Source organism: Acomys russatus, chromosome 1 (assembly GCF_903995435.1).
Source record: "Acomys russatus chromosome 1, mAcoRus1.1, whole genome shotgun sequence".
Classification (NCBI taxonomy): domain Eukaryota; kingdom Metazoa; phylum Chordata; class Mammalia; order Rodentia; family Muridae; genus Acomys; species Acomys russatus.
The window spans coordinates 121,467,329-121,492,778 of NC_067137.1; the positions used below are offsets into that span (position 1 = coordinate 121,467,329).

General features: G+C 48.0%; 1 protein-coding gene across 1 annotated transcript in view; it reads left to right on the forward strand.

The window, feature by feature from the left end:
* Nucleotides 1-678: 678 nt before the first annotated feature.
* Vipr2 (vasoactive intestinal peptide receptor 2) overlaps nucleotides 679-25,450 on the forward strand; it is a 69,045-nt gene continuing 44,273 nt past the window's right edge. Inside the window, exons 1-4 of the mRNA XM_051152483.1 lie at nucleotides 679-1,062; nucleotides 3,172-3,271; nucleotides 14,900-15,007; nucleotides 16,932-17,029. Of these exons, the coding sequence (XP_051008440.1) occupies nucleotides 1,015-1,062; nucleotides 3,172-3,271; nucleotides 14,900-15,007; nucleotides 16,932-17,029 (354 nt within the window). The 5' untranslated portion in view covers nucleotides 679-1,014. The remainder of the gene's footprint in view (nucleotides 1,063-3,171; nucleotides 3,272-14,899; nucleotides 15,008-16,931; nucleotides 17,030-25,450) is intronic.

A 25,450-nucleotide genomic window follows, 5' to 3' on the forward strand; every position in this document is an offset into this window, starting at 1 on the left:
TGGACAGACACTGACGGATGCACAGATGGTGGAAAGACGTCAGACAAGAGATAGAAACCTAGGCTCCTCAAGTACACGGGGCTCTGGTGTCACGGAGCACGTGACAAGCTCAATGACAAGAAAAGCTAATGGGCAGGCGGACGCCGGAAAGGGTGAAGGGTGCATTTTCTACTACTTTAAGTCTTCTGACTTTGGCTTTGAAATTGCGTCTGAATAAGAAGTTTAAAACTTGACTGCTCTACTTCATCGGCCCAGCCGCAACTGAGCAGTGGCAGTGTCCCCGCAGGCTTGGTGTCCAGTAGGCCACACATATGACACCTGAGGGTTTGGGGAGACACTTTCGCCTTGGTGAAGTCCCTGCTTCTTGTTCAGCTTGCTCTTGAGCTCTCCAGGGGGAAACGTACAAGAGCTTCCTTCTTTATCTTCCCTTACACCAATGCAGCCAGTTTCTGCAGTTCTTCCTGGTGAGGCATACAGGTTTCGCATTTGCCCAGGAAGTTACTGCCATTGCCGCTGCCTCAACACTCAAGTTCCCTTCCCTGGGGCTAGGCGATGCTCTTCTTGAGGTGAGCTTCTGCTTACCTGAGCCTCCAACGCCCCTTTGGGGCGAGCAAGGCAGCTCAAAGTGGAGTCGCCGGGGAGAGAGGCAGTGCTGCAAGGTTAGCAAGGGGAGCCCTGGCAGGAAGAGGTGCGAAAGATCAGGACTGAGAAGGGACGTACCCTGGCAAGGAGGGGGTCAGGGTGAGGCCCTGGGCCCAGCACTGCAGAGAGGAGCAGGGGTGGAGGGAGGAATGCTTGGACACAGATCTGGTGGACCCGGTGCCAGGGAGAGACTCTGCAGAAAGGAGAAGGGGCGCGAGGCGGGGACTGGGCGAGGGGCGGGGCCAGGACTTGCAGCCTGGAAGGCGGAGAAGGCTTTGGGCGCGAGACTGAGGAAATCTGCTCTGGGAGGCCCCAAGCTGGGGCCGGTGCTGCTGAGAGCGCTAAGGACCGAGGAGGCGCGCTGAGCTCAAGATGAGAGCATCGGTGGTACTGACCTGCTACTGCTGGTTGCTGGTGCCGGTGAGTGAACCTGCGCCCCCTTCCCGAAGAGGTGCGTCCTGCAGTGGACCTCTGGACTCAACCTCCGGAGCCCCAGCTAGTGCGGGTGGAACTGGGGACCCGCAGCAGAATGCACCAGACCCCAGGCGTTTTACCGAAGCCTTACCTAACCCTGGGCCTGCTGGACTCACTGGCACTTTTCCTATTCCCACCGCCATCGCAGGTTCGCCAGAAGTGGGGCCCAGGTTCTCCTCAGGCCCCCCCCCCAGGGACAATCTGGGTCCTAGTCTGACAGTGCTCCTGGAGTTGGGGACACCCCTAGCACCGTGCAAGAAGAGTGGTTGCTGCCCTGAGCCACCTGCTCTGGCTTCGCATCTGAGAGAAACTGCAGTTGCTCTGTGGTTAAATATTTCTCTTTCCATCTCCTGGTCCTGTGTTTGTTTAGTATGTGACAGAGGGAACGGGGTGTGACCAAGAAAGTTTCCTCTTGGAAAGAGAGTTTTTTTTTTTCCTAAGAAAGCTAAAGGAACCCCGGAACTGAAGTTTGCAACATGGGTTGCATTGGTTTTATGTAGTTCTCCTGGAACCCTACCCTTTATTTAAAACCTTTTTTTTTTTAAAGAAGAGAAGGATTTGAGCCTATTTCTTGCTCTCCATCCCCGTCCCCCCCTCCCCGTCCCCCCTCCCCGTCCTGAGAACTGTGTCCCTGTGGCAAGCAAGGTTTCCACACTTACATCTAGGCCTCCGGGGCTGAGGGAGCCAGCTAAGCTGAGCGCGTGCACTAAGAGGGGAGGGGTTGTTTACGGAACTCCATGCCTCGTTGTTGATGAAATTTCAGTTTTCTGGACCGCATCTTCTCAGCCCCCACCCGCAGCTTCACAAGGATGGTGGTGAAGCCTCCAGACTCCATTTAGTTTAACCTTTCCATGTCCCAAATTTCTCATCGTTCCCCGTGCTCCCAGCAGTACCGGAGATCACAGGGCTTTTATTGCCTTAGTTTATCATTTCATCGTTTCGGAAGTGTACATCAATGAGTTGCTCTGCTTGGCATCAGGATCTCTTAGTGAGATGTTAAAACCAGGGCATCTCAGGTGGTCTTTAAATGAAATGAATGTGGCAGGAAAATCCGACATTTAGTTTTCTCCTCTGATTTCGCTAGGGAATTATATTCCTTGTGGAATGCTAGTTGCCCTACATCAACAGTAGGATAGCTAAACACAGATAGCCATCCCTAACTATGCGGGACTCCTTTTCATTGCTGTCTTATAAAAGGACATTTTTGCTGAGACAGGGAGAAACGTAGAGAGGCAAGCCAAAAGACAAGTCATGAGGAGAGCAAGAGGTCCACAGGCATCCCAGCCGAGGAGAGCTGTTAAGAACTGAGGTCAGAAAATGCTGTCTCCCTGAACTGACACCTCACGATGCTGTCTTTACCCTCTTGTCGGTGCACAGCTCCAGTGTCTACTTCCAAAGCTGCTAAGGACCCTGCGAGAGCTTCACCAGAAATGCCCCATGGCTCCTTGGGAGCAGATGTGTCTCTGAGTTCTGCCCTCTTCCTTCTAATCCCTCTCATTTAAAAAAAAAAAAAAAAAAAAAAGGTGCTTTTCACACCAAACTGCACAATGGCAGCAACGTTATGTGCTCTCATCAGGTTACGATTTGAATGTGTCCTGAAGCTTGTTAAAAATTCACTTAAGCTATTCTCACTCGCAGGTGATCACAGAGCGAGTCCTCGGGTACACAGAGTGTCTGCGCAGCCCGCTGCCACTAAGAGTTAACTTGCTTTACTTTAGCAAACCACAGACTGTGAACTGGGAGCACTTCCATTCTGAGAGATACGCGTTTCTAAAGACCCATCGCTCCTAAGTTAGTAATAACAAATACCATATAAAATGCCAGTCTATTTTTTGTCCAGGAAAAAGCATTCCACTGGATTTTACGTTTGTTTCACAAAATAAATGTTAAGTTTTCCTTTTTTAAATAACCACACCAGGAAAATAAAAACACTTTCTTTAAAATGAATTTCAGCTTGGAGGAAGTTTAAAGCCATGAGGCTTTGGGTCTTCCTGTAGATTTTTTTCCTGCCGTCTTGTATAATTTTATTTACTTCTGTTTCGTTCACTTGAACAGGTGAGCAGCATCCATCCAGAATGTCGCTTTCACCTGGAGATACAGGAAGAAGAGACAAAATGTGCAGAGCTTCTAATCAGCCAAACAGGGAAGCACAGAGGTAGGTCTGGGAGCTAAATCTGGCCTAAGGGTGAGTGGAAGGTCTAGCTGTCTTCACATCTCAGCTCCCTCCCTAACTCCCCTTAAAGACAGGTCCACTTACCACAGTTCTGGTGGGCCACAAGCAAAACTCATGTAGCCCTGTGACAGTGGGGATTTCACCAAACCCTCTAAAAGAAAACTTCAATTATTAACTCAAACGGTTCCCGTGACTTGAGGAGGCAACTGTTACTAACATGACGTCATGGCTCCGTCGTGATCTTGCAAAGGCAGCTCTGGTTCCTAGAGAACAAAAGCACACATCTGAATTCTTGGCTCTAAAATATTAGCCATCCTTGATGTTGGTTCAGCCAAGAATGGCAGAAAACCTGTCAGAAGCAAACAGGAAAACGAGATTTCCGTTTTCTGAAGACACGCCTCTTGCAAATAACTGTGATTTTTGTTGAGTTGTTCTGCTAAGTGGAACAAAAGTTTTCTGGGACATCAGGCTTTTGCCGGATGCTTTCTCCATGTTCAAAGTCCTAAACCTTTCAAGAAAGAAATTAAAATCGAGGTGAGATTGCTACAATACTCTGGTTTTGTTAGCAGCCCTCGGGTCCTAGACTCCACTCTGAACCTGTTACGTAACAAAACAGCCACAGCCACATCGTGAAGCTTCCAGCAGCCACATTAAACCAAGTTAAAAATAAAACATGTTAGCTGGGTGCTGTGGCACATGCCTGTAGTCCCAGCACCCGTGGAGGTGGATTTCTGGGTGTTCATGTCCAGCCTGGTCTACAAAGTGAGTCCAGAGAAAGAAATTATTGTTTCTACAATTTTTCTTTGCATTAAAATCTTATGCCACAGTGAATTTTTTAAACGTTACTAGCACATAGCCTTTTGGGACACTTTCAAGCCCCCAAAACAACAGATTGGCCAGTGGCTCCTCTGCTAGGCAGAAAGGCGGTAAATGGCCACCTTTTCCCTGGCTGCCTGGCTGCCTAAGATCCCTGCTTCCTCATCCGAAGGTGAAGGCTCTGGCTCCAGGCTTCCTCTAAAGACTGGTGATTTTACAGCACACGTGTGGTTCTGAAGACCACATCCCCAAATTGTCTATCTGACCTCAGTTCATCGACACAGACACAGTCAATACGTCCCACTGCCCCCGTGGAGGGGTGTCAGTAGAGAAAAGACTCCAGCTGGCAGCACATAAAACACGGATCAGCTTTGTGGTCGCTGAGGCTGGCTCTGCTCTGTAAAAATTCAGAGTTCAGGAAAGCAATCCTGTAGCAAAGGACCACGCCCCCCCCACACACACAAGCACTACCAACAACAATGACAGCAATAACAAGAAGGAGAAGAAGAGAACGAGGAGGAAAAGGAAACATTAGATCTGAGGCTGGTGAGGTGGCTTAGTTACGAATGCTTGCTGGGTTCCTAGCAGCTATGGCATCACAAGCTTTGGTAACTACAGTCCCAAGGGATCCTCATGCATGTAGTACACATACATACTTCCAGGAACGCATATAAAATAAAAATAAATCTTTTTAAAAATAAAATTAAAATAAGATTTTTTTAATGGGAGCTGGGCAGACCCCTGTGGCCAGTGATGGCTGGAGCTGCTGGTGGCTGAACTCCTAGACTGCAGACTTCTGCTGCTACCCCTCTCAAAGCTTTGTGGGTCGTTCCCAGACAACAGCCTGTATGAAAAGCCCAGGTGGAGCCTGTGAAAATTGCTCAACTTTCTTTGGTGCTTGGCTGGCATGGCCAGGTGGATCAAGTCTATAGGAGTCCTCCCTTGTTTGGCACACAGACAAGCATCACTGGTTTTCTTGCAAGGACCGATGCCTACTCAGACATTTTATGTTGGGGACTCCCATTTTTCAGTATTAGCTTACAAAAAAGAGTATGTGTGTATCTGATCCATCCACCTTTCTATTTTGCAAGAACTTCTTGGTCACCAGCCAGCCACCCTTAATAGAGCAGAGCTGACCATCAGAGCAGCCCCTGTGCAGCTCCCAGAAGAGACAGCCTGTGTCCCCAGTTCTGTGTCTGCTCTCTGAAATATGCAGGGTTCCAATGCCAAGAATATAAATAGCAGTAGGTTAGCAGGATGAAGATGCTGCAGGCGGCGGGAGCCAGAGGCTGTGTCGAGCCGGGGCTGAGCTAAGGGAGCACTTTTGTGGGACCAGGCCACAGGACACATCCTCGTGAGGTCACGGGTGACATGACTGACATCTTAGCACCTGTGAGAGCTGCTTTCCTATCCCATAGCAGTGTGGAACTAGTGTAAGGGAGTATCGAGAACTAGAAATAAAGCAGCCTCAATGCTAGCAAAGTAATTTCCACAAGCCTGACGTGAGACCCTTCCACTTAACCGTATGAAGAATCAGGAAAACAAAACAGAAAGATGCAATGAACCCATTCCGTTCGAAAAGAGGATTGCTCTAAGGACGAAAAGGGTTGTGGAGGAGTGTGTGGAGCCCTATAGTTTAACTTTGATTCATTCCTAAGGCAAATTTAATCTTGACAGTATGTGGGTGAGGGGCCCAAGGTCACAGATGGTTGAGGGTGGAGGAATGTCCTCCAGAAAGTCAGTATAGGAACTTTTCTGTGGCTTCCTATCACCTCATGCCCACACCCGTGGCCGCTGCAGGGCTTGGCAGACCAAACGCCTTGTTAACCTCCTCCCTCAAAAACCAGGCTGTGCTTGCCAAAAGGAAGTGTGAAGGTTCCAGTCAGCTCAGAACCAGGTAAAGGAAGGTGCTAAACAGTGGGGTGGCCTTTGGTTTGTTTTAATCAAAGAGTGTTAGACTCCTTGGAGGGACTGTGAGGGCCTTGTTGTTCCATGGTGGCGTGACAATAGCCAGCCACAGGTTCATGATAATAGCAGAAGGTGGGACATGTTGGGCCAGGGACAGACTCCCCTGCTTCTAGCACAGCGCACACCGTGGTCTTCACTCTCACAAGGGTCCCTATGCTCCTCTGAAGCCTCTCACAGCCGAGGCCCATGCATCTGGGTCACAGCCACACCCTAGGCAATCCCCAGGATCCACAGGTCCTTGGAATCCCGACAGCCAGTTGAGGATCCAACGGGGAGGGACCTTAATTGCCAGAGTGCCCAGAGGAACAGTCTCTGCCCGCCCAAGGCTGTTTGCATATGACATCCTCAGAAGAGAAGTGGGTGTGAACAGTTAGAGTCTCCTCAGAAGATGCTCATGGAGGGGCTCAGCAGCCCACACTAGAAAAACCCTAGCAAACTGAGTGCTCATGCCACATCACACAGTGACCACGCCCCACAGTGACCACGTCACACTGGTCATCAGTTATTCCTTCTGCCCTGTTGCTCTTGAGAGAGAGAATGAGAACATGTTTTCTTTCTTGTTACATCTCCCAAATCTTACACCACGCTTTTTGGACTAGCTTTTGCTGAAGGAAGTAATGAACATTTTTAGAGCAGAAATTGGTGTAAGACATTAGTGACTACGTACACAGAATAATACTGTTAAAGTATTAGAGTGAGAAGCACACCTGTGCCTGTCCTCCCTCTCCACGTGAGACTGACAATGCCGGTGCACAGTGCCCTCGAGAGCCAGTTGTGTATGTGTTTGCCCTGGTCTGTGTCTTCCTTCATCTTCTTTCCGTCTTTTATTTTGGAGACTGTGTCTGCCCCATATTCTCCTTCAACTTTGTATAAAATCCACCACATTCCTTTGGCCCCTTCCAGCTATTGAGCTTTTAGATGGGTGACAATATTTTGCTATTAGAAATGATTTCCTAATATTCTTAGAAATAAACCATCTCGCCAACATTTGACTTAACTACAACTCACCACTCATGATATTAAGTGGCTTCTTATGACACCATAAGCAGCAAGGTGTGTGTGGCACAGCTCTTCTTACTCGGTGAGGGCTGGACTAAGAGGAAAATCATGCCATGTAGTTCTGCCAGGTGCTGAGGGGCCTGTTACAGTCCTGTCACCATGAATAGGTACTGCAGGGTAGCAATGCTGTTTTTTAGAACAGCGGAAGATGCCCACTCCTGTGGTGTCTGAGACTTTTTCCATTTGGTTAGAGTGGAGGGGCCCTGGGCTTGCTACCAGATCTGACGATCTCAGGATGAGGACACTGAGTCCAGATAGGAGGGCTTTGCAGTCCCTGAACCCCGTCATCTGTGGTTCTGTGCCCACTGAGCGTTAGGAACAGAGCAGCGTTTTCTAGAGGGACATGCCCTCCTTCTTCAGTGTCTGCTCAAAGATCCGACACCACCTAGATGCCGACTCCACTCCCAGATCTGAAGTCCTGCTTGGCTTCCTCATCTGTGTGGTCAGCCAAGGCTGGCCCCAGAAGAGGATTCCCACCAGGTCACCACCTGCCTGGTAAAGTTAGTGTTTTCTTTCCTTGGATCTACGGTGGCTTCTGAGGTTCCAGGCAGCACCCTGTGTCCTTCCCTCTGAGGCCTCGATCTGGCTTGCTCTTTCATGTTGCTTTCCACATTATACCATTGACATAAACCTCTTTCCATCTTTTCTGGGTATAAGATAAGGTTTCCGGGAGCAGCCGTGGCTTTTCTAGATGAGACTGCCCTCTGGGGGGTTGGGTGGGGGTGGACACCAGGTGAGGTGGTACAGATAACCACAGAGTCTGTGCCACTCAGATAAAGAATGGCGTGTTGTCTAACCTTGCCTGAGCTCCCTGCTTTCCTGAGGATAGATGCTGCCCTGAGAAGACCTGAGCTTGATGCTAGGCCACACTTGTGGGTAAGAATGAGACACATAGCCCGGTGTGGTGGCACACTCCTGTAATCCCAAGCACTCAAGGAGGCAGAGGCAGGAGGATCTCTGTGTGTTCAAGGCCAGCTTGGTCTACAAAGCAAGTCTAGGACAACCAAAGCTACAAAGAGAAAGCCTGTCTTGAAAACAAACAAACAAACAAACAAACAAAACCCCACAAAGAAGTAAAAGAAGAAAAAGGAAAAAGGATGAGATGCATGGCCACCAATGAAGCTGTGCTGTGCCCATGGGCACCCTCCCTGAGGTTAATCCATCATTTAAAGCACTCTGGGGACATAAAAGTCTGCACACGTGGTTTCCTTGTGCTAAAAGATACTGGGAGTTCTAAGGAAGGAGAGAGGAAGAGTGTCCACCTAGGACTTAGGTCCTGGCATGAGAGACATGTGCCAGGCTGGTCTCAGATGTAGGAAATAAAAGGGGGTTGTGTCCGTGGCAGGCTAGAAACGTAAGCACAGGTGAAGAAAGAGAGCAGAGGAGATACGTGTGGCCCTGAGGGTAGAGACACCGACGGCTTTGGAGAGGCACTGTCTCAGTATGCGCTGTGCTTTAGGAAGGTCAGGGCGCCCTTGGAAATGAAGAGACATAACAAGCACACAGCATTCTAGGGGAGAAATGAAAGTGTCCCTTGTGGAAGCTGGTAGGGAAAAGTGACTCCCAGAAGCTGCTTCTACAGATCCGGAAGAAAGAGACAGAACTGCAAGGGGGCAAGAACAGGAAAGCCTGGAGGCTGGGATGTGCAGGGCCACCCTAGAGATGACAATGACATCCCTCAGAAGATGGCTGCTCAAAGTTCAGGGAAATTGCCTTCTGTGGCGGTGTCTTCCTTCAGCGGGGGCCACGCCCAGCACGAGGCGGCAGGAAGCGCTCAGACTCTGCCTTGTACAGAAGGAAGGGTCAAAGTTAGCTGAAAAGAGAACATTCTAGCTGAAGGACTCCAGTCATCTCAGGGGCATGCCAGTCCTTCGTGACAAGAGGCCAGAGCAGGAAAAACCACTCAAGCCTCAGAACTGGAGTTGAGCACTGGGGTCTGTTCCCATGAAGGTAGGACGAGGTCACTGGGTCCTAGTGCAAGGCCCTGACTGCTAACCTGCCAGGGCCCAGGCCCCCTGGAAAACATAGTCCTCTGCTTCTACATGGTACAATTCTGTCTAGGCTACAGCTGAATGATGGCTTTGTTAGATTTGGCAGAATTTATACACATACACACAAACACACACACAAACATGCACATGCATACCTATGCACACACAAATATACACACACACACAAACACACACGCATGCAAAAAAAAAAAGTAGGCTCTGTCCAGATCCACACATTACTGTAAAAAACAAACAAACAAAACAAACAACAACAAAAACCTTTTGTTCTCTCAGCAGATTGTGTTTCTTCTGAGGTCTGAACCGTAGTTCAAACTTAGTTTAAGTCCCAGAATCTAGTTCCCACCTTTGGTGCCCACCCAAACCCCAGAATAAAGTTGATGCTTTAGATTCAGAGGCCGGATGTGAGCTGCTTCCCCAACGCCATTGCAGCAGTGTCTTGGAAATGGTGTTTCCGGGCCTTAGGTGGCAGCTAACACCCGACTCTGGACCGAGGATGAGATTCTAGCCACCCTCATTAGGATGAGCACCATTCCTGGTTCTCCTGCAATGCCTACATGGCACTCGGAACACATCGAGTCCCGGCTCTGAATAGCCTTCGATCCATACCTGACTCACTGCCATTTCCCTTATACTGCGCATGATGTCATTCACCGGCCTCCCCAGGCTGAGCCTCTGCTGCGACCCTTTCTTGCAAGAAGAACTCTCTGTCAAGAAGCTTTTGAGAGACAGTGTTGCTCCATCCACAGTGTGGCACCCAGCACAGCAAATGTCTAGAGATCCTTTGTGAAAGCCTGGTAATTCCTGATATATAAACAGCGTGGCCACAACTCATCTAAAACTGCAGGGTCAGTAGGAAGGCGCAGTGAGTGTCTGGCTAGCTTCTGTCTCCGTGGACGGTTAGGTCCCGGACAAAACGAAGCCTGCCCGTTGATAATCTGTTGAATGCTTTATAGCTCCAGTGTGTGATCATCTACAGCCACGTTAACTGTCTCCTGATAGGAGCATGCTTTCCTTGGGTGTGACATCCATCCTAAGGGGTACCTCATTCATTAGCCTTGACCAGCAATTGCTTTGGATATCCCCCTCACAGGTTTCTCTGCTCTGCCTCTCCCTGCTCAGTTACTGTCATTATTCCTAATTGCAGCTTTCCTAAAATGGCATTTGGCAACATACCTAGATGAGCTAATGCATTTATGGAGTTCTGATCTCACCGGCAATATTTTAAGAACAAATGAAGCATCCTTAGAACAAAAGGAAAGGAAGAACCGATCAACATAGCTCCAGTAACCACTTTCTACCCTCAGAGTAACTGACTGGGGGCCCAGGGTGCTCAGAATAGCAACGTTGTTACAGTTAGCGGCTGGAGCAGCCAGCTTTCAGAGGCATCCACAGAGAAAGCCAGCACGGCAGCAGTAGGTTCACAGTCCTAGGGGCTGTGACATCCAGACCCAGTGGTCCCCACCCTGCTTCCTGTGTGGACTTATGCATTGCTCTGAAGCCTTGTGTACAGTTAACACTACCACAACAAAGTTCTGGTTGTAAACTGTCATAGATTTTTGTGACTTTTACTGGGGGATATGTGAACATAGTCACCCTGGATAGTACACCAGCAACAGACGAAAGAAACCATTCCAACAAAGTCGGCTTGGTGAACCATTAAGCCATTAACCATTGGGATAACTATGGAACATGAGAGAACCGGCACATGGAACTCCCCATACAGTTTTCAGGTAGGAAAGAGTGTTCAAATTTGAAGGCAGTGACTGCACAACAGTTTGGCAGCTCATGGAGCAGCTGTTCAGAGAACATCCATATCTGTACCAGGCCTCGGTGGTCAGAAATAAATTCATTAGCTTGGCATAGTCGGCTCAGATGGAGGGCCTAAGCACCCCCCACTAAACACTAAGAATGCCCCCAAAGTGGCATTATTTGGGGTTTCTGAGCTGCGAGCCAAAGTAAAGTGATGATGAAAACATTCCTAAATGTCCATGGGTCACACCTCAGTTGCCCTGCAAGGCTCCAGGAGACATAGCTGCCCTGAGGGTCAGCATTCCATACAGCCCTGATTTGGCCTTTAGACTGTAAGCAGCCTGTGTGTTAGGCATCCTCTTGACCAGGGCTGCTTCAGATGGCCACGGGGTACTTTTTGTGAGGACAATGCCGAGAAGCCAGCACCCTCCTTTATCAGGCAGAAGCCTGAGACAATTCAGGTCAGAAGAGATGGACGTAGTTCAGAGGAGGACAAAACGCTTGTAAAAATTATCTTTCCCAATTCAATTTCCAATTGAATTTCCAATTCCTTCCAGCTCTGTGTCTCTTACGTTGATGGCAGGCATAGAGGATCGGTATGTTTGATGGCCAAGTGATGATTAGCTTTTCCAAAGCCCTGTTGCTTTAAAATTGTAGCACTTAGAAGAGTCACAAAAGCCTCCTTGCCCAACAGTCACCTTAGCAGAGGAAAGGCAAAAGGCTGCATATATACACCAAGCACATGTTAGCTCCAGGAAGGTGTTCCTAGCACAAATGTGCCTTATGCAGTTGGCTGCTGGGCAGGTGTCTCTGCACAAGAGACCCTTAGTTAGCACAAGTGAACTCCCAGGGAGGTAAAGCCCTGAACAGGTGTGTCCTGGGCAGGTGTGCCTGGCACAGGGTTGCTCTGGATACGTGCTGTCTGCACAGATGAACCCTAAATCAGGCTACTGTGCACAGCTGATCTCCAGGAAGGTGGACCCTAGAACAGCTATGCTCCACACCCTGATGTGCCCTGCACAGGTAAGCAGACCTAAGACTCGGTGGGTGTGTTAGTTACTGGGTTGTCTTTTTTATTATTATTATTATTAATTTATTCTTGTTACATCTCAATGGTTATCCCATCCCTTGTATCCTCCCATTCCTCCCTCCTTTCCATTTTCCCATTATTCCCCTCCCCTATGACTGTTCCTGAGGGGGATTACCTCCCCCTGTATATGCTCATAGGATATCAAGTCTCTTCTTGGTAACCTGCTGTCCTTCCTCTGTGTGCCACCAGGTCTCCCCCTCCAGGGGACATGGTCTAGCCAGAGCAATAAGACAACAAAAGGAGATCAAGGGTATCCAAATGGGAAAGGAGGAAGTCAAATTATTCCTATTTGCAGATGATATGATAGTGTATATAAGTGACCCTCAAAATTCCACCAGAGAACTCCTACAGCTGATAAACACCTTCAGCAAATTAGCTGGATACAAAATTAACTCAAAAAAGTCTGCAGCCTTCCTATACACAAATGACAAGCTTTTTTTTGTAATTACTGGGTTGTCTTAACAACAGGGCCTCAGAAGTACTTAGCACCATCTGTTTGAGCATCTATTAATGATTTGGACCTGAATTTACCATTTGTAGGTGAAATATGTTGGTCTCTAAGTCTGACCATTGTTTACATATTCAACTAGTATTCTCAGAAATTTATTCAGCTGGGGAAGAACTACAATTCCTCTTAACAGGCAAGCCCAGGCATTCTTTTTATGCCTGCTCTGTATTTTAATTGCTGTGTTTCCTATCAGTTATTTCATAAACATAACGGATGCTGAGGGCTTGAAAACAGGGATTTAATTGTTAAAGTCAGACTACGGAACATCATGCTGCTGATTAAAATAATCATATTCAATGCACTTAACATGAAATCATGAGAAGCCAGTAATACTAAGTTATGTGTTTCCTTGTAAAAAAAAAAAAAAAAAAAAGTCCTACGATGCCTCTCCATGGACATACATGCATGGGATTGTAGAGGCAGGTGTTGAATAAGGCCAGTAAAGATGCAGGGTAAAGGCCCTAAGTGACAGACCCCTGAGCAGCCTCACAGGCAGGCCTGAGGTTTCCCTGCTCTGGCAGCTTAGGGCTAGGTAGTGTGTGTGGAATGCCACGCCCTCCCCCTTGGCTGCATGACATGCCACAGGGAAGCTGCTCCGGGAGAAAGTAGCAGTTAGAGGTGACAGAGAGAGGGCTTTCGGGGAGCCTGTGGTCCTTCAAGGTTAGGCTGGGCCTGCAGGGCCACCGCAGCATTCAGTCCTCGGGGAGCACTGAGGCGGCTTCAGTGGGAGCTTCTGAGCAGACAGTGCTGGATCACACACTAAGTGGGCACCATGCAGCCATGCCACATGTAACGTAGGGGCCCGCTGGTGCTTTCCATGGAGGTGTGGGTCTGAAGGACTTACTGCGTACTCTCAGGAGGGCCTAATCCGCTCCTGGCTTTCCTCCTTGGATCATGACCTAAGGAAGCCTGGCATATCCATAGAATCTGAGAGGAACTCTAATTCTGTGTCCTGCCAGATAGCAGCTCTGGCCACAGCAAATTCTATGCAAGGGATAGCCAGGGTACAAGAAGTACTTTGTCTGGCTCCTCCTGAGGTAAAAAGAAAAAAGAAAAAAAAAAAAAACACTTTCTATAATAAAAACTTGACCTTATCTTGTGTCTCCATCAAGAGCCAGTGGAGCTGAGCTGTCACAACTGAGGCCCTTGCCACCATTGTTAAGTGGCAATGACTTTTTAGTTTTTCTCTTCCGCGTCTTTCTCATCTCCTCACGTTAAACCCACTCCTGCACTCACAAACCCACTGCTCAGACCGGACCCATGCTGAGATAAGGTGCATAGCCCCTGCCCCCTCTCTGTCTGCACAGCCGCCGCCCCACCCCCACCCCCGTCTGCTCTATCAGCATGTTTCCTAATATGAATTCCAAGATGTCTGTGGCTGGCTCTAAGGCTTCTCATTGGCCTCTTAAATCAGGAAAGCAATATCCAGGGCTGCGTCTATCCCACTAGGCAGGAGAGAAACCTCAGGTGGGCTTTCGGCTGCTTGCATGGACAGCTACATGGGCACTGCAGAGAGTGGCTCTGTCAGGGACACAGGAGTGGCGGGTATTTAAATGTCACTTCCCAGTGGCTAGTCAGAGGGGTGACAATAGTTAGTGCAAACCAGAATACTAAGATAATTAATTTTAAATGTTCTTACCACAAAGAAATTACATTTGAAGTGATAGACTACTTTCTTTATCCTGTATACAATGTATACAATATATACATTGTATCAAATATAGACTACTTTCTTTATCCTGTATACAATGTATACAATATATACATTGTATCAAATATCTCATCTACCCCATAAATATATTCAATTATTAGCTGTCACTTTGATACATTGCTGGTAAATGTAGGAATCTCTGGCTCTGTAACATAGTCATTTTTGTTCAGTTAGTTAAAGACTATTTCTAATTTGCTGCTTATTTGTAGTGCTAGAAGATAAATCCTAAATATTCGCATGAATTTCGCATTCATTTCTAGGATAGAAACATTCCTCAGAAGTAGAACCACAGGAGCAAAGAACATACTCACTTTAATGACTCCTGATATACACTGCTTAAACGTGTATCACAATGTTTGATATTTTTAATACTCTGCTCAAATTTTAATAAAACTTTGTTTTAAAAAGAAATAAGTAACACTTCTTTAAACTACCCAGTGTTCACTGAATTATTCACCTTTCAACCACTGGCCCGTTGCTTTCTTCAAAGATATAAAAGTGAACATACAGGTTCCTCCTATCTCAACAGCATCAGCTGAGTGTCTCAGAGAAACACGGGTTTGGCAGGCAGCTGTATAACAAGCAGCTCCCTTCTTGCAGGACATTTGCGCAGACTCACTCATCCTCCTGCCAGCCTTCTAGGCAGTGTGTTCTCATGGCTCATGCTTTGCACCTAATTCTTTGCCTCTCTTTCTAGCCTGCAGTGGTGTCTGGGACAACATCACGTGCTGGCGCCCCGCAGACATTGGGGAAACTGTCACTGTACCCTGCCCCAAAGTGTTCAGCAATTTCTACAGCAGACCAGGTATGGTGTTTGCATTGGTTCCTGGGCTCACGGGTGTCCGCGTACATACAGGGGTCAGTTTTACCATTACAGTAACAAGAAGCTGGGCCTTGCTTCTGTTGCAGCTATAAACTCCCTGGTCCTAAGAGAGCCAGAGAACATCTGGTTCATCTTGGGCAAGTTCTCCTTTAAGGAAGCAGGACAACCTCAACCACTGGAGCCTAGACAGCAAGCAGGGAAAGACTGGGTGATGAGAGCTCAGGACACAGAGCAGGGAACAGTGCCTGCATGATAATGGGGGGGGGGAGGAAGATGACTGTAAGTGCTAGAGAGATTCCCTCAAGTTGTAGGGTTAGACTGAGAATGTGGAGCCACCTCAGCCCCTCTGCCTCACACTGTTCTTCATACATGTCCCGGGGGGGGGGGGGGGCGGCGTGCCAGGTTTTCACAACGCAGAGGAATCTATTCGAGGTTAGGAGACGCAGCTAGATCGCTAGATCAAGGAAAGCGCAGCCCTTTGGAGAACTTGGAAAAGTGTGTTTCATCTGGGCAGATACAAAAGGGGAAAACTGTGAGGAGTGATAATGTCAAGGTTAAGGCAGAGAATTAAGCACAGACCGAAACAGAGAAAAGCAGTGAGGTAAGAGGCTCGATCTCCTGCTGCATCACTGGGCATTCATGGTCATGTTAGAGACTCTCAGCCATTCTCAATAGTCTAGCCTCTAAAGGCTCTCGCCCCGCCTGCTCACCAACACCTCCCTGAAGGGCTCGGCTCTGAGTATAAAGAGGCAGTCCACCCTGAGTACCAATGGGTCAGGTGTGGCCTGAGTCAAAGGCCTCGGAAGGACACCGTAGGTCCTCAGGGAAGGTGGTAGGGCACTGGGACCCAGGGTCCTCCAAAGACTAATGAGCTGAGTCTGCCCAGCAGTGCTAGTTTCAGAACCACCAGGCTGGCAGGAACTGCTAATGTGAGTTGCCACATGAGAGATGAGCTCTCGGTGCCCGCTGACCGCTCAGCACCAGTGAACAGGTGTCCATCGCCATATAGGAAAAATTGCAGGGCCTTGGAGTTAGAAAGCTCATCTCCTGCTCAGGCTCAAAGATTACCCAGCCTCCAGGGCCTTAGTCTCCAACCTGTAGGACAAGAGCGGCAGTTCAAGCCACAGCTGCCTCTCAAGTCCACTCTGAAAATAAACCTGTATGTAAGGGAAGACCTTTGTAAAACTTAAGTGTTCTAGACCCTGTGCATCCCGTGAGTGGCCTGGGCTATGGGCAGAAGCTCCACGGAGGGCAAGGATGTGTGGCTACCCTAGGCGCCTGGAGTAACAATCTGGCCTAGTCAGTTTAAATCACAGATGCCTTTGTCTGTCCCTTTCCCACCAGGTCTGCCCAGAGCTTTATACTCTTTGTAAATAGAGTGAATGCTTCATATCTGGACAAATTTGAGATTATTTAGAAACAAATTGTGGGATTTTTAAAATTACAAAACGGCTATATTTCTTGCTATTTAAACCTCAATCACATGTTTTCCTCAATCACATGATAGCCAAGTGGAAAGTGCCCTACGCTGAGGCGGGCCAAATGGAGAGAGAACAAGGACTAAAGAGCTAGCCCCACAGGCCCCCACCCACCCCCCCCCCCCCCCCCACCCTGGGCACCAGTGCTCTGACAGACACAGCCATCAGAGTGTGCTAAGGGTTCAGCTTCAGAACAGCGGCTTTGAGGCAACAGCAGCCACCATCAGTGCTGTCACCACTTTTACCAGACAGTGTGTCCACTCAGTTCTCCCTGGCAGGAAGGTCTCAGGGAAGAAGCTGTGAAGAGCAAGTGAGGAAGGACTCCTGGGTGGCCTCAGTCTCTTACTGATTACGGCTCCAGCTTGTCACATCATCCTTAATTGTGAGGCTGGTTTTCAAGGACCAAACATCTGAAATTTACTTTGCAGGAAACATAAGCAAAAACTGCACTAGTGATGGGTGGTCGGAGACATTTCCGGATTTCATAGATGCGTGTGGCTACAATGACCCAGAGGATGAGAGTAAGGTAGGTGCCCAGCCGGCCTCACGTGCTCACTGCAAACAGACAACATTCTCTGTGAGGCTCCTTCCCTCTGCAGGGCAGTTTCTTGATCCGCACTTGGCCTCGAATATGCTGTGGCATTTGGGATTTGCTGATTCTCCATAATTTTGGAAGCCCATAAAGGAAGGCTTTCCTTACCTGTCAACATGTCTGGATGGGAGAGACTCCTGTAATCGAGTTAGGCCTGCCACGGACTAGCTCTTCTGGGTCCCCTGAGCAACACATCTTTCGTGCCATCTGGATCTCTTCATCCTAGTTAGTTTTGCCGCCATCTGGTTTTCTAGGTTCAATATTCTTCATCTCATCCCACAGTACACAAGTCCAATGTCAGACATCTTTGTAAGCTCAGAGACTGGGTCTGTTTGTAGCTGCTAGTGTCTTACCTCAGGCTACTCAGGCCACTCAGGCCAATGGCCAAGAGTCTTTCCAGTGGTAGTGACAGCACTCAAGCAACCATTCTAAGAGCACCACATCCATGAGTAGATCTTTCTGTAAGAATGTAATTGTTGGTGATGCGGACATTCCTACACTCAGCTCTGTCCCTCTGCCTTGTTCCATCTCAACTCAGCAGCCTGGTGCATCCGTGCATCACCTTCCACCATGCTTGATCATTGTGTCCTCCTCCTCCTCCTCCTCCTCCTCCTCTTCCTCCCACCCTCCTCCTCCCCCCTCCTCCTCCTCCCCTTCCTCCTCCCCCTACTCCTCCTCCCTCTATTCTTCCTCTTTCTTGTCCTCTTCCTCATCCTCATCCTCCTCCTGGTCCTCATCCTCGTCCTCCTCTTACTCCTCCTCCTCCTCCTCAGCCTGGGGCATCTTCTTACCAAAAGGAGGACTCGAGCTCCTTACAAACCCACAGTCAGATATATACAAACATACTGACTGCTCAGTAAGTTACAGAATACAGAAGAGACCCTACAGAGACTCGGTAAACAGCCAGGCACAGATTCCTCCACACGGCCACAGTGCACAGTCACTTCATGCCCCCCCCCCCCACTATCGGTGTCAGCAGGCCTGTTTCTGGGAGTTGACCCACTTGCTCCTTTCCCCAGCCTAATTGCTTCCCTTTCTTCATTAAGGTTTATAATTCAAAGCCAAAAGATTATGAAACTAGAGGGGGGGAACTGCCACGTCTTTGTGGATGCTCCACAAGTTGAGGGCAGCATTCCTGGACAGTAGTTACTAGTATAGACTGTGAACTATGAGCCAGACAATATACCATGGCTTTCACTGAGCCTTGATGGTGCCAGTTCCACAGACAGGTGCTCAGGCTTGGGGAAGTGCTGTGATTTGCTGGCTGTCATCTGTCTGACTTTACAACCTTCCACTCGCTTTGACATTTCCACTAGACAGGGAAACCACTGGCCTTCTACCGTCTTCAGCTGCATTACCGGAAGTCTCAGCTCTGGACTGGGATGCTGGCTGGGATCCCAGACCTTTAGCACACCCAGAACACATTGGAAAGAGTCCTGCCCTGCAGGCTGCATAGTGGAGCAAAGCTGAGGGAAGAGCCAGGGCTGGAGGCCTGGCTTCCTCATATTCAAATAGATGCCAGCTCACTTCTGACCCAACCCTACCCAGACACCCAAGCCCCTGGTCAGATGTAGGAAGCGGGAGCCTATGTCCGTTCTGTCCCCTGTGCTGCACTCTGACAATGACCTGATTCTGTTGTGTGGCATCACTTGATGCTTTTCCCTAACAAAACAGGTTTCTTTTCTGACCAGTGACACTGTGGCGCCTGCTGCTCTGTAGCGTGTGTGTAATCACTGCCTTCAGCGTCTCTGTGACAGGTGTATCCTGTGTTCTCTGTGGCTATGATTAGTGGCGAAGCCGTGGGTGGTACCCATCCCCGTGGAACAAGAGCGTGCTGCTGAGCACACAGGACAATTGTGTGAGCTGGGCTTGCTGATTAGAGCGACTGAGTTTCGTGTCACTGAACCCCACCCCACATATCCTGGAGGCCCAACCTCAAGAGGAAGCTCGCTTACCTGAGTCAGGCTCTGGAGCCTAGGGAACACAGACACATGGCAGCTGCTTTGAATGCAGCTGAATGTAATATACATAAAAACTCATTCTGCTTCACCAAGTAATTTTAAAGGGGACCTGAAGAGATGGCTCAGGGATTAAGAATGCATGATGCTCTTGTACAGCACTCAAAGACAGATGCTAGCACCTACACCAGGGTGTAGCCACAGTTCACCTGTCATCTGCAGATCAAGTGGCAAGACACTTTTTTTCTGGACTCTGCAGGCTCCCCAGTGAACACTGAAAGTAAAGTTCTATGAGTGTATTTTCTCTACTATTTGCTACACACACATTCTGACCTGGTACAAGTACAACTGTGGTCGCATGTCCCCACACAAATCATACATATCCACGCTGGGTCACCTCACACCAGTCTCTCTCATCTCCTTGTCACTTGGGTTTATTCACTTGTCCTCTGTCTTCACAGTGGATTAAATGGGAGAGTCTATGTATGGACCTATACTTATTAAATAAAATAGTTCTTTTAGGGTAGTTTTATAAATTGATTACTTGATGGTGAAAATATTTCAATTAAAAAAAGAAAATTTCAAACAGAAAAAAAAAAAAAGATGCAGAGAGGCTAAGAAAGCAGAAATGCCCTCACCTAGATCAGCTGATTCTGCATGTGTGACTAGAGGCCAAATTTCTGATTTCCCTGCTTCCTCCTCATTTACCAAATCCCTGAAATGGCTGTTTCTGCCCCATTTGTTAATGGCACCATCAGGGTCCCCTTGACACCAAATGATGCTTAGCATTTCAACCTTTTATATACTGGATCCTTACAAATATGGACCCAGTCCCACAAGAGCCTCCTACTAATTCCTCCACAAAGTCCAAAATTTGTACACACACACAAAAATAAAACTCTGGGCAGCCTGGCCTGCAGCTCTGAGGGCTGCTTTCTTGCTAGCCCCCTTCCCAACCGGAATCTGGAGATGGGCAAACGTCCATCTGAGAGCTCAAAAGCTTTATCCACGTGCAAAAAGATCGACAGCATGTTTTTACAGAAGACAGCCCTGGATCAATTCGGTGGGCTGTCTCTAGGAAGCTGCCCAGTGGCCTTCTGGGAGCTGACTCTGCAGAGATGGTTCCTACATCCTCATGTGAGTGTCCTGAGTTCTGATCCAAAGCAGGGATGGCGGTTGTGGAGCAGGGGCTTTGACACCATCCCTCTCAAGCTGGGCAGCTGGGACACGGTCACCTGCTCAGGGGCCATGTGGGCAGATGAAGCAGACATGAGTCCAAGGTTTCTGTGAGGCTGTAGAGTTGGGAGGATTCCCACTTCTACGTGGGATTGTCTGCCCTGTGAGCGTGCAAATGAGCTTCGCTTCACGTCTGAGTGCAGCAGGATGTGCAGATGCTGAGCAGTGTCCTAAAGCTGTACCAGGGCTCTCTTCCTGGCCCCTGTGCGGCTTCCCGGGGTGTCCCTGGGCCAGATACCCACGCAAGCCTTCATTTCTCCTGTGTACGAAGATGTCTGGGAGCCTGCACTCTGAGCTGTCCCCAGTTATGAAGAACGACAGGGGTGCGAGAGGCTCCCGTGTGTCCTTGCAGAACAGGCTCTCTCTTTTCCTTGATTTTCCCAGGTCACACTCAGGGAAACTGGACACTGGAAAAGTCCTCAGGCCCATTCAGTGCTTCTGAGGGGGCTATAATTAAACCCTGCCTGTGTGAGGCTCAGCTTCTGATCCCTTGTGCTTTCTGTCTGCTTTGAAGTACTATTTCTGTTCTTAATTACACATTTTAGAGATTCTTCAAATAGCATAAATTTATAACGGATTAAAAAGTCAAAATATTTTAATGCGAAAGGCAACGGGACTGAGGGACCAAAGTCAGAATGAGTAATGCTTCCAAATTGCAGCTTCCACACTTTAAATATTTTAGATACTAGGTTGTTTCACAGACTCCTTGAAATATGAAACTTTAGCAAACACGGTGCCATCTCGAATGCCCTGGGCACTGGGACACACTGCAGCTGGGCTCTGGGCACACACCCTGCCTGATCTCGGGTTCATTGTCAAGGAGTCTAGAGGCATCTGGGAGATGAGTACATATAGGCAAAGACCAGCTTTTTTTTTTTTTTTTTTTTTGCCTTTTTAAATTACAAATATCTACAATATATTTTAAAGGTGGTTTTCTCTCTCTGCCATCTCCTCCAACTCCATAGCTTCTTTCTCTCTGTTCTTAGAAAAAAAAAACAGGCAAATTGAAAATGCAAAAAAACAAAAAAAAAACCAGAATTTTTTTAAAAGTACAGTGAAAAAGCACAGGCAACACAGAGATAGACAGAGAATCCACAAAAACACAAAGTTGGAGATCACAGTATACGTGGGAAAGGCCAGTAATATAGAAAATGCCCCCCAGCAAAGCAAAAAAAAAAAAAAAAACTAAACTAAACTAAAAAACCAGAGTTCATCCCTCTCTTATTAGATTTAGGCCCCACTCCCCAGGATGGAACCTATTCCTGACACTCTTCAGGTGGCCTAGAAGCTCAGACTGGACAAGCCATGGGTCGAGAAAAGCGCAGATCTTCCCTGAAACTGCTTGAGCTTGCCTCAGCATCTTACTTTCCCCTCAGATTTGTGTCTCAGGGAGGACTCACATGTAGCCAGCATCTCCCATGACGACAGTACGTGTGGTCATCATTGGTTTCAATATACATCAAGAAAAATAAATAGATTTCACACTCTCTCTCTCTCTCTCTCTCTCTCTCTCTCTCTCTCTCTCTCTCTCTCTCTCTCTCTCTCTCTAGTCTTAGCTACAAATGGAAGAATAAAAAGATAGAATGACAGTGCCAGGAATCTCTTCAAGGAGACGTTGGGGTCCTCAGGGCTTTGTCATAGCGCCCAGAGCTGCTGATGTGGCCATAACTCACTTGAGAACAAGGAACTGCCTCTGCTATGCCTTTCCCACCTGGCTCTCAAATAAAGGAACACTGGCTAAATGTAGAAGAGAGCTTCTGGCACCTGTGTCAAGTAGACACACATTTCTTCCATATTATTTGATATTCCTAAAAATATTTATCCCTTCTGTTCCCAGCATCCTCCACACTAGCCACTCTTCTTGACAGGGTTCTGCAAACGTATGCCTGATGGCACAGACCTCACCACCAACCCTCTGGCACAATGAGGGCACACGACCCCCTAACGACCTAACGGTATCCCACTGTTGTCCTGGGCCTGAGAGGAGGACTCCCACACAGACCATCTACAACACCTGCCCAGAGTTCCCACCTGCAGGGATATGTCAGGATGGGGAGTTCCTGGACATCAGTTCCGATGCTCATCTCGTGGCAGATTCCAGCAGGAGTTCACACAGACGTAGGCATTTGCTCATTCTATTGTAGGTTATGCTCACTCCAAGGTGTTGTGTCTTTGTTTTACCACACGTCAAAAGGCTCGCACTTTAATAGTGTTTAGGGTGTGTTGTGTACCAAGCTTAATGACATCTAGTAGTGAGAAGAAAGTGCTTAGGGAAAACAGAGTGAGGTCAGCAGTGGACAAGACGGGCTTGGCATCTTGAAAAGGCCAGGCGCGGAGCTACCCCACAGATGGCCCTGCAGAGAGCTGGAATCACTGGGATAACAGAAATTTCACCAAGAAGCTGCCCTGTGAAGACAGACTCAGTTGTCAGCCATGCTGATTCTTGTTTCAATAGAAGCTTCACACATGGGCTTGATGCTTTGCAGTAAACCGTTAATTTTCTCCAAGGCCAAAGGAGAGACACAACAGGGAAAGGCTGCCCAGGAAGAGGCTATGACTCTCCAGATTCTTAAACCCCTTTTTTTAGAAATACTACCCTAAAGATGGAATTTGATGCAAACCAGAAAAGAAAAGGACACAGGAGCAGGCTATGAAGATGGCCAGCCAGGGAAAATATAAGCTAGCCAGGCTCAAAAAGGCCTGAGACAGACAGACAGACAGACAGACAGACACACACACACACACACACACACACACACACACACACACACACACACACACCTCAGAGTTAAGGCAATGGCCATTAAAGTGTGGGATCATACCAGGGTCTGGATTAGCATGTATATCCCAGTGGATGATGAAATTCCTTATGGAGGTGTCCTAGCAGGGAACTGTGCTTGGGTTTCTGTCCTCAAGCCCTCCCTCCCATTCTTTGAGCCTGTACATGAGCATCCTTGTATGTGAGTAATGTACCCAGAACTGGCTCTGAGGACAGCAGGTGAGGGTGGGCTCAGGATGGAGCTGTGGACTGCCAGGAAGAAAGCAGAGGCTCAGGGGAACCATTCCTTGCCGAGACATCCTGAGAACCACTGAGCGCACCTCACTCCTCAAGGATGCACAGCACAGATTTCAGAACTAGCAACTCAACGTCCTAAGAAGGAACAAAGCAAGTATACAAATGGGTTTCTCTCATCAGACCATAGTTTTTATTGGAGGGCTAGAAAACAAAAGGCTACTGTCGAGCATCCCCAACCCATCACATTCTGTGATGAAGAACCCCAATGACCTTAGGATAGGTTCCAGAACACATGTATCAAGAATTACTTTATGTCCTTAGAAAGTAATACTTATATTTGTACCGTTTGTCTCTTGTACTATGTTGGAACAGTGAGGAAATGGTTGACACCTGTGCCCTCATTGTCTCGTTTGCTGTTTGTTTGAGACAGAGCCTCACTCTGCAATCCAGGGCCCTCCCTAAACTCATCTTTCTGCCTCAGCCTCCTGAGTCCCCTCTTTCCTTTTTAAGAGACCATCTTGACTTCTCTGGAACCTTAAGTCAAAATAAATTAAAAAATAAATAAATAAATAAAAATCTCTCTTAAGATAAATTACTTGCCAAGATTGGGCAAGAGCCCCACACAGAGCAGACACAATCCTCTAGATGTCAGCTTTCGTTGGGCTTCTTGGTCCTCTCCTACCTGTAGCATCTCTCTGTGGTGAGGGCAAGCCTTCCACAGAAGGTTTTAAGCCCTGCAGGTTCATGAGAACAGATAGAAAGACTTGCACTTCCAGCAAGCTAAATCCCAAGCTCTTCCCTATCTCCCTAGAGGTCTGAAGATGCCTACTCAGGAAACCTTAGGCCATGCCAGGTCAGGCAGCCCTTCAGGCTCTGATCCTGGAAAATTATATGTTTTCCTGACAGGACACCAGTGTCTGGAGACATCAGATAACCCTGCACTGGTGGGCTTCAGCTGGATTTGGTAGGTTCTCCTAGCAATTAGATCTCGGTGGTCTGGCAGTTACAAGTTAAAAAATCAAAGGTCAGAACATTTGATAATAAAACAAAGACTGCCAGTTCTAGATCAGCTGCCTTTTTGTTTATAATCATAAACTGCACATGTATAAAATGCCCAGTGGGATAATGTGCTATAAAATATCTCTGAATATTTTCTTACCTTAGAAATTCTATATTGGGGTTTTTAAAGTAAAATTCTCTCCCTGCTCATGCCATCATCAGAAAGAAACACTCAGTTCTATTTAAAATAAGGTACACAAGTTAGGAGGAAGAATGTCACCATGATTGTAGGACTGCCCTCAATAGCCCCTGAGCATGTCCAACATCACCCTAGAGGCACACAGGCTAAAGTGCATTCTGCAATCACCCTTGAGCTGGGCTCATAATCTCCATGGGAACAGTGATAACATAGGCCTCACCACTGGAAACCAGCTTTTCCCTAAGCTGGGTACGTGGCTTTTTCCTTTCCCAGGATTTCTTTGCCATTCTCTGGAGGATGTGTATCCCCAGGAGAGTCTGTGTCTTCTGGAGAGGCCATGTTTACAAGAAAAGCTTAGTCCTCAGGAAAGACAATGACCCCATGAGAAGATGCTATTCACCGTGCCACACACACACACCATGAAAGGTCAGTCTCCCTTTGAAAGGCTTGGCTCCTGCAGCTGAGCTAGGATTAGCCTTGCAGCCTTTGACCAGAAGCGGCCAAAATGTGTGCATCTGACCATGAAGTTTTGAGTGACTACTGACATCCAACCAGATTCCACCAAAACCTCCGAGAGAGGATTTACAGGGTGGAGATCAGGACTCTGTTGCAGGAAGCCAGTGAACATACAGATGTGCCACTCCACCCTTCCAGATGGAGCTGCTTGGCTTCTAATCTCCAGACTTCAGTCTCCTGGAATATGTTGGAAGAGCAAAACATCATTTTAGACTCAGGGTTCTGTGTCTGGAGCCACTCAGCACTGTAAAACCTGTTGGCTGAGCCTTCAGCAGAAGGAAGTGGTTTGTTTTGGTGGAAAGTAAGTTTTTCCTGAGTCGGTAACAGAGGTCCTTATTTGTCGATGATTTACTCATCCTGGGCACATATTCTGTCCTCATCTCCATGAGCTCTTTGCCCTTGCATTCAGCTGGACTCAGAGGCAAAACAGT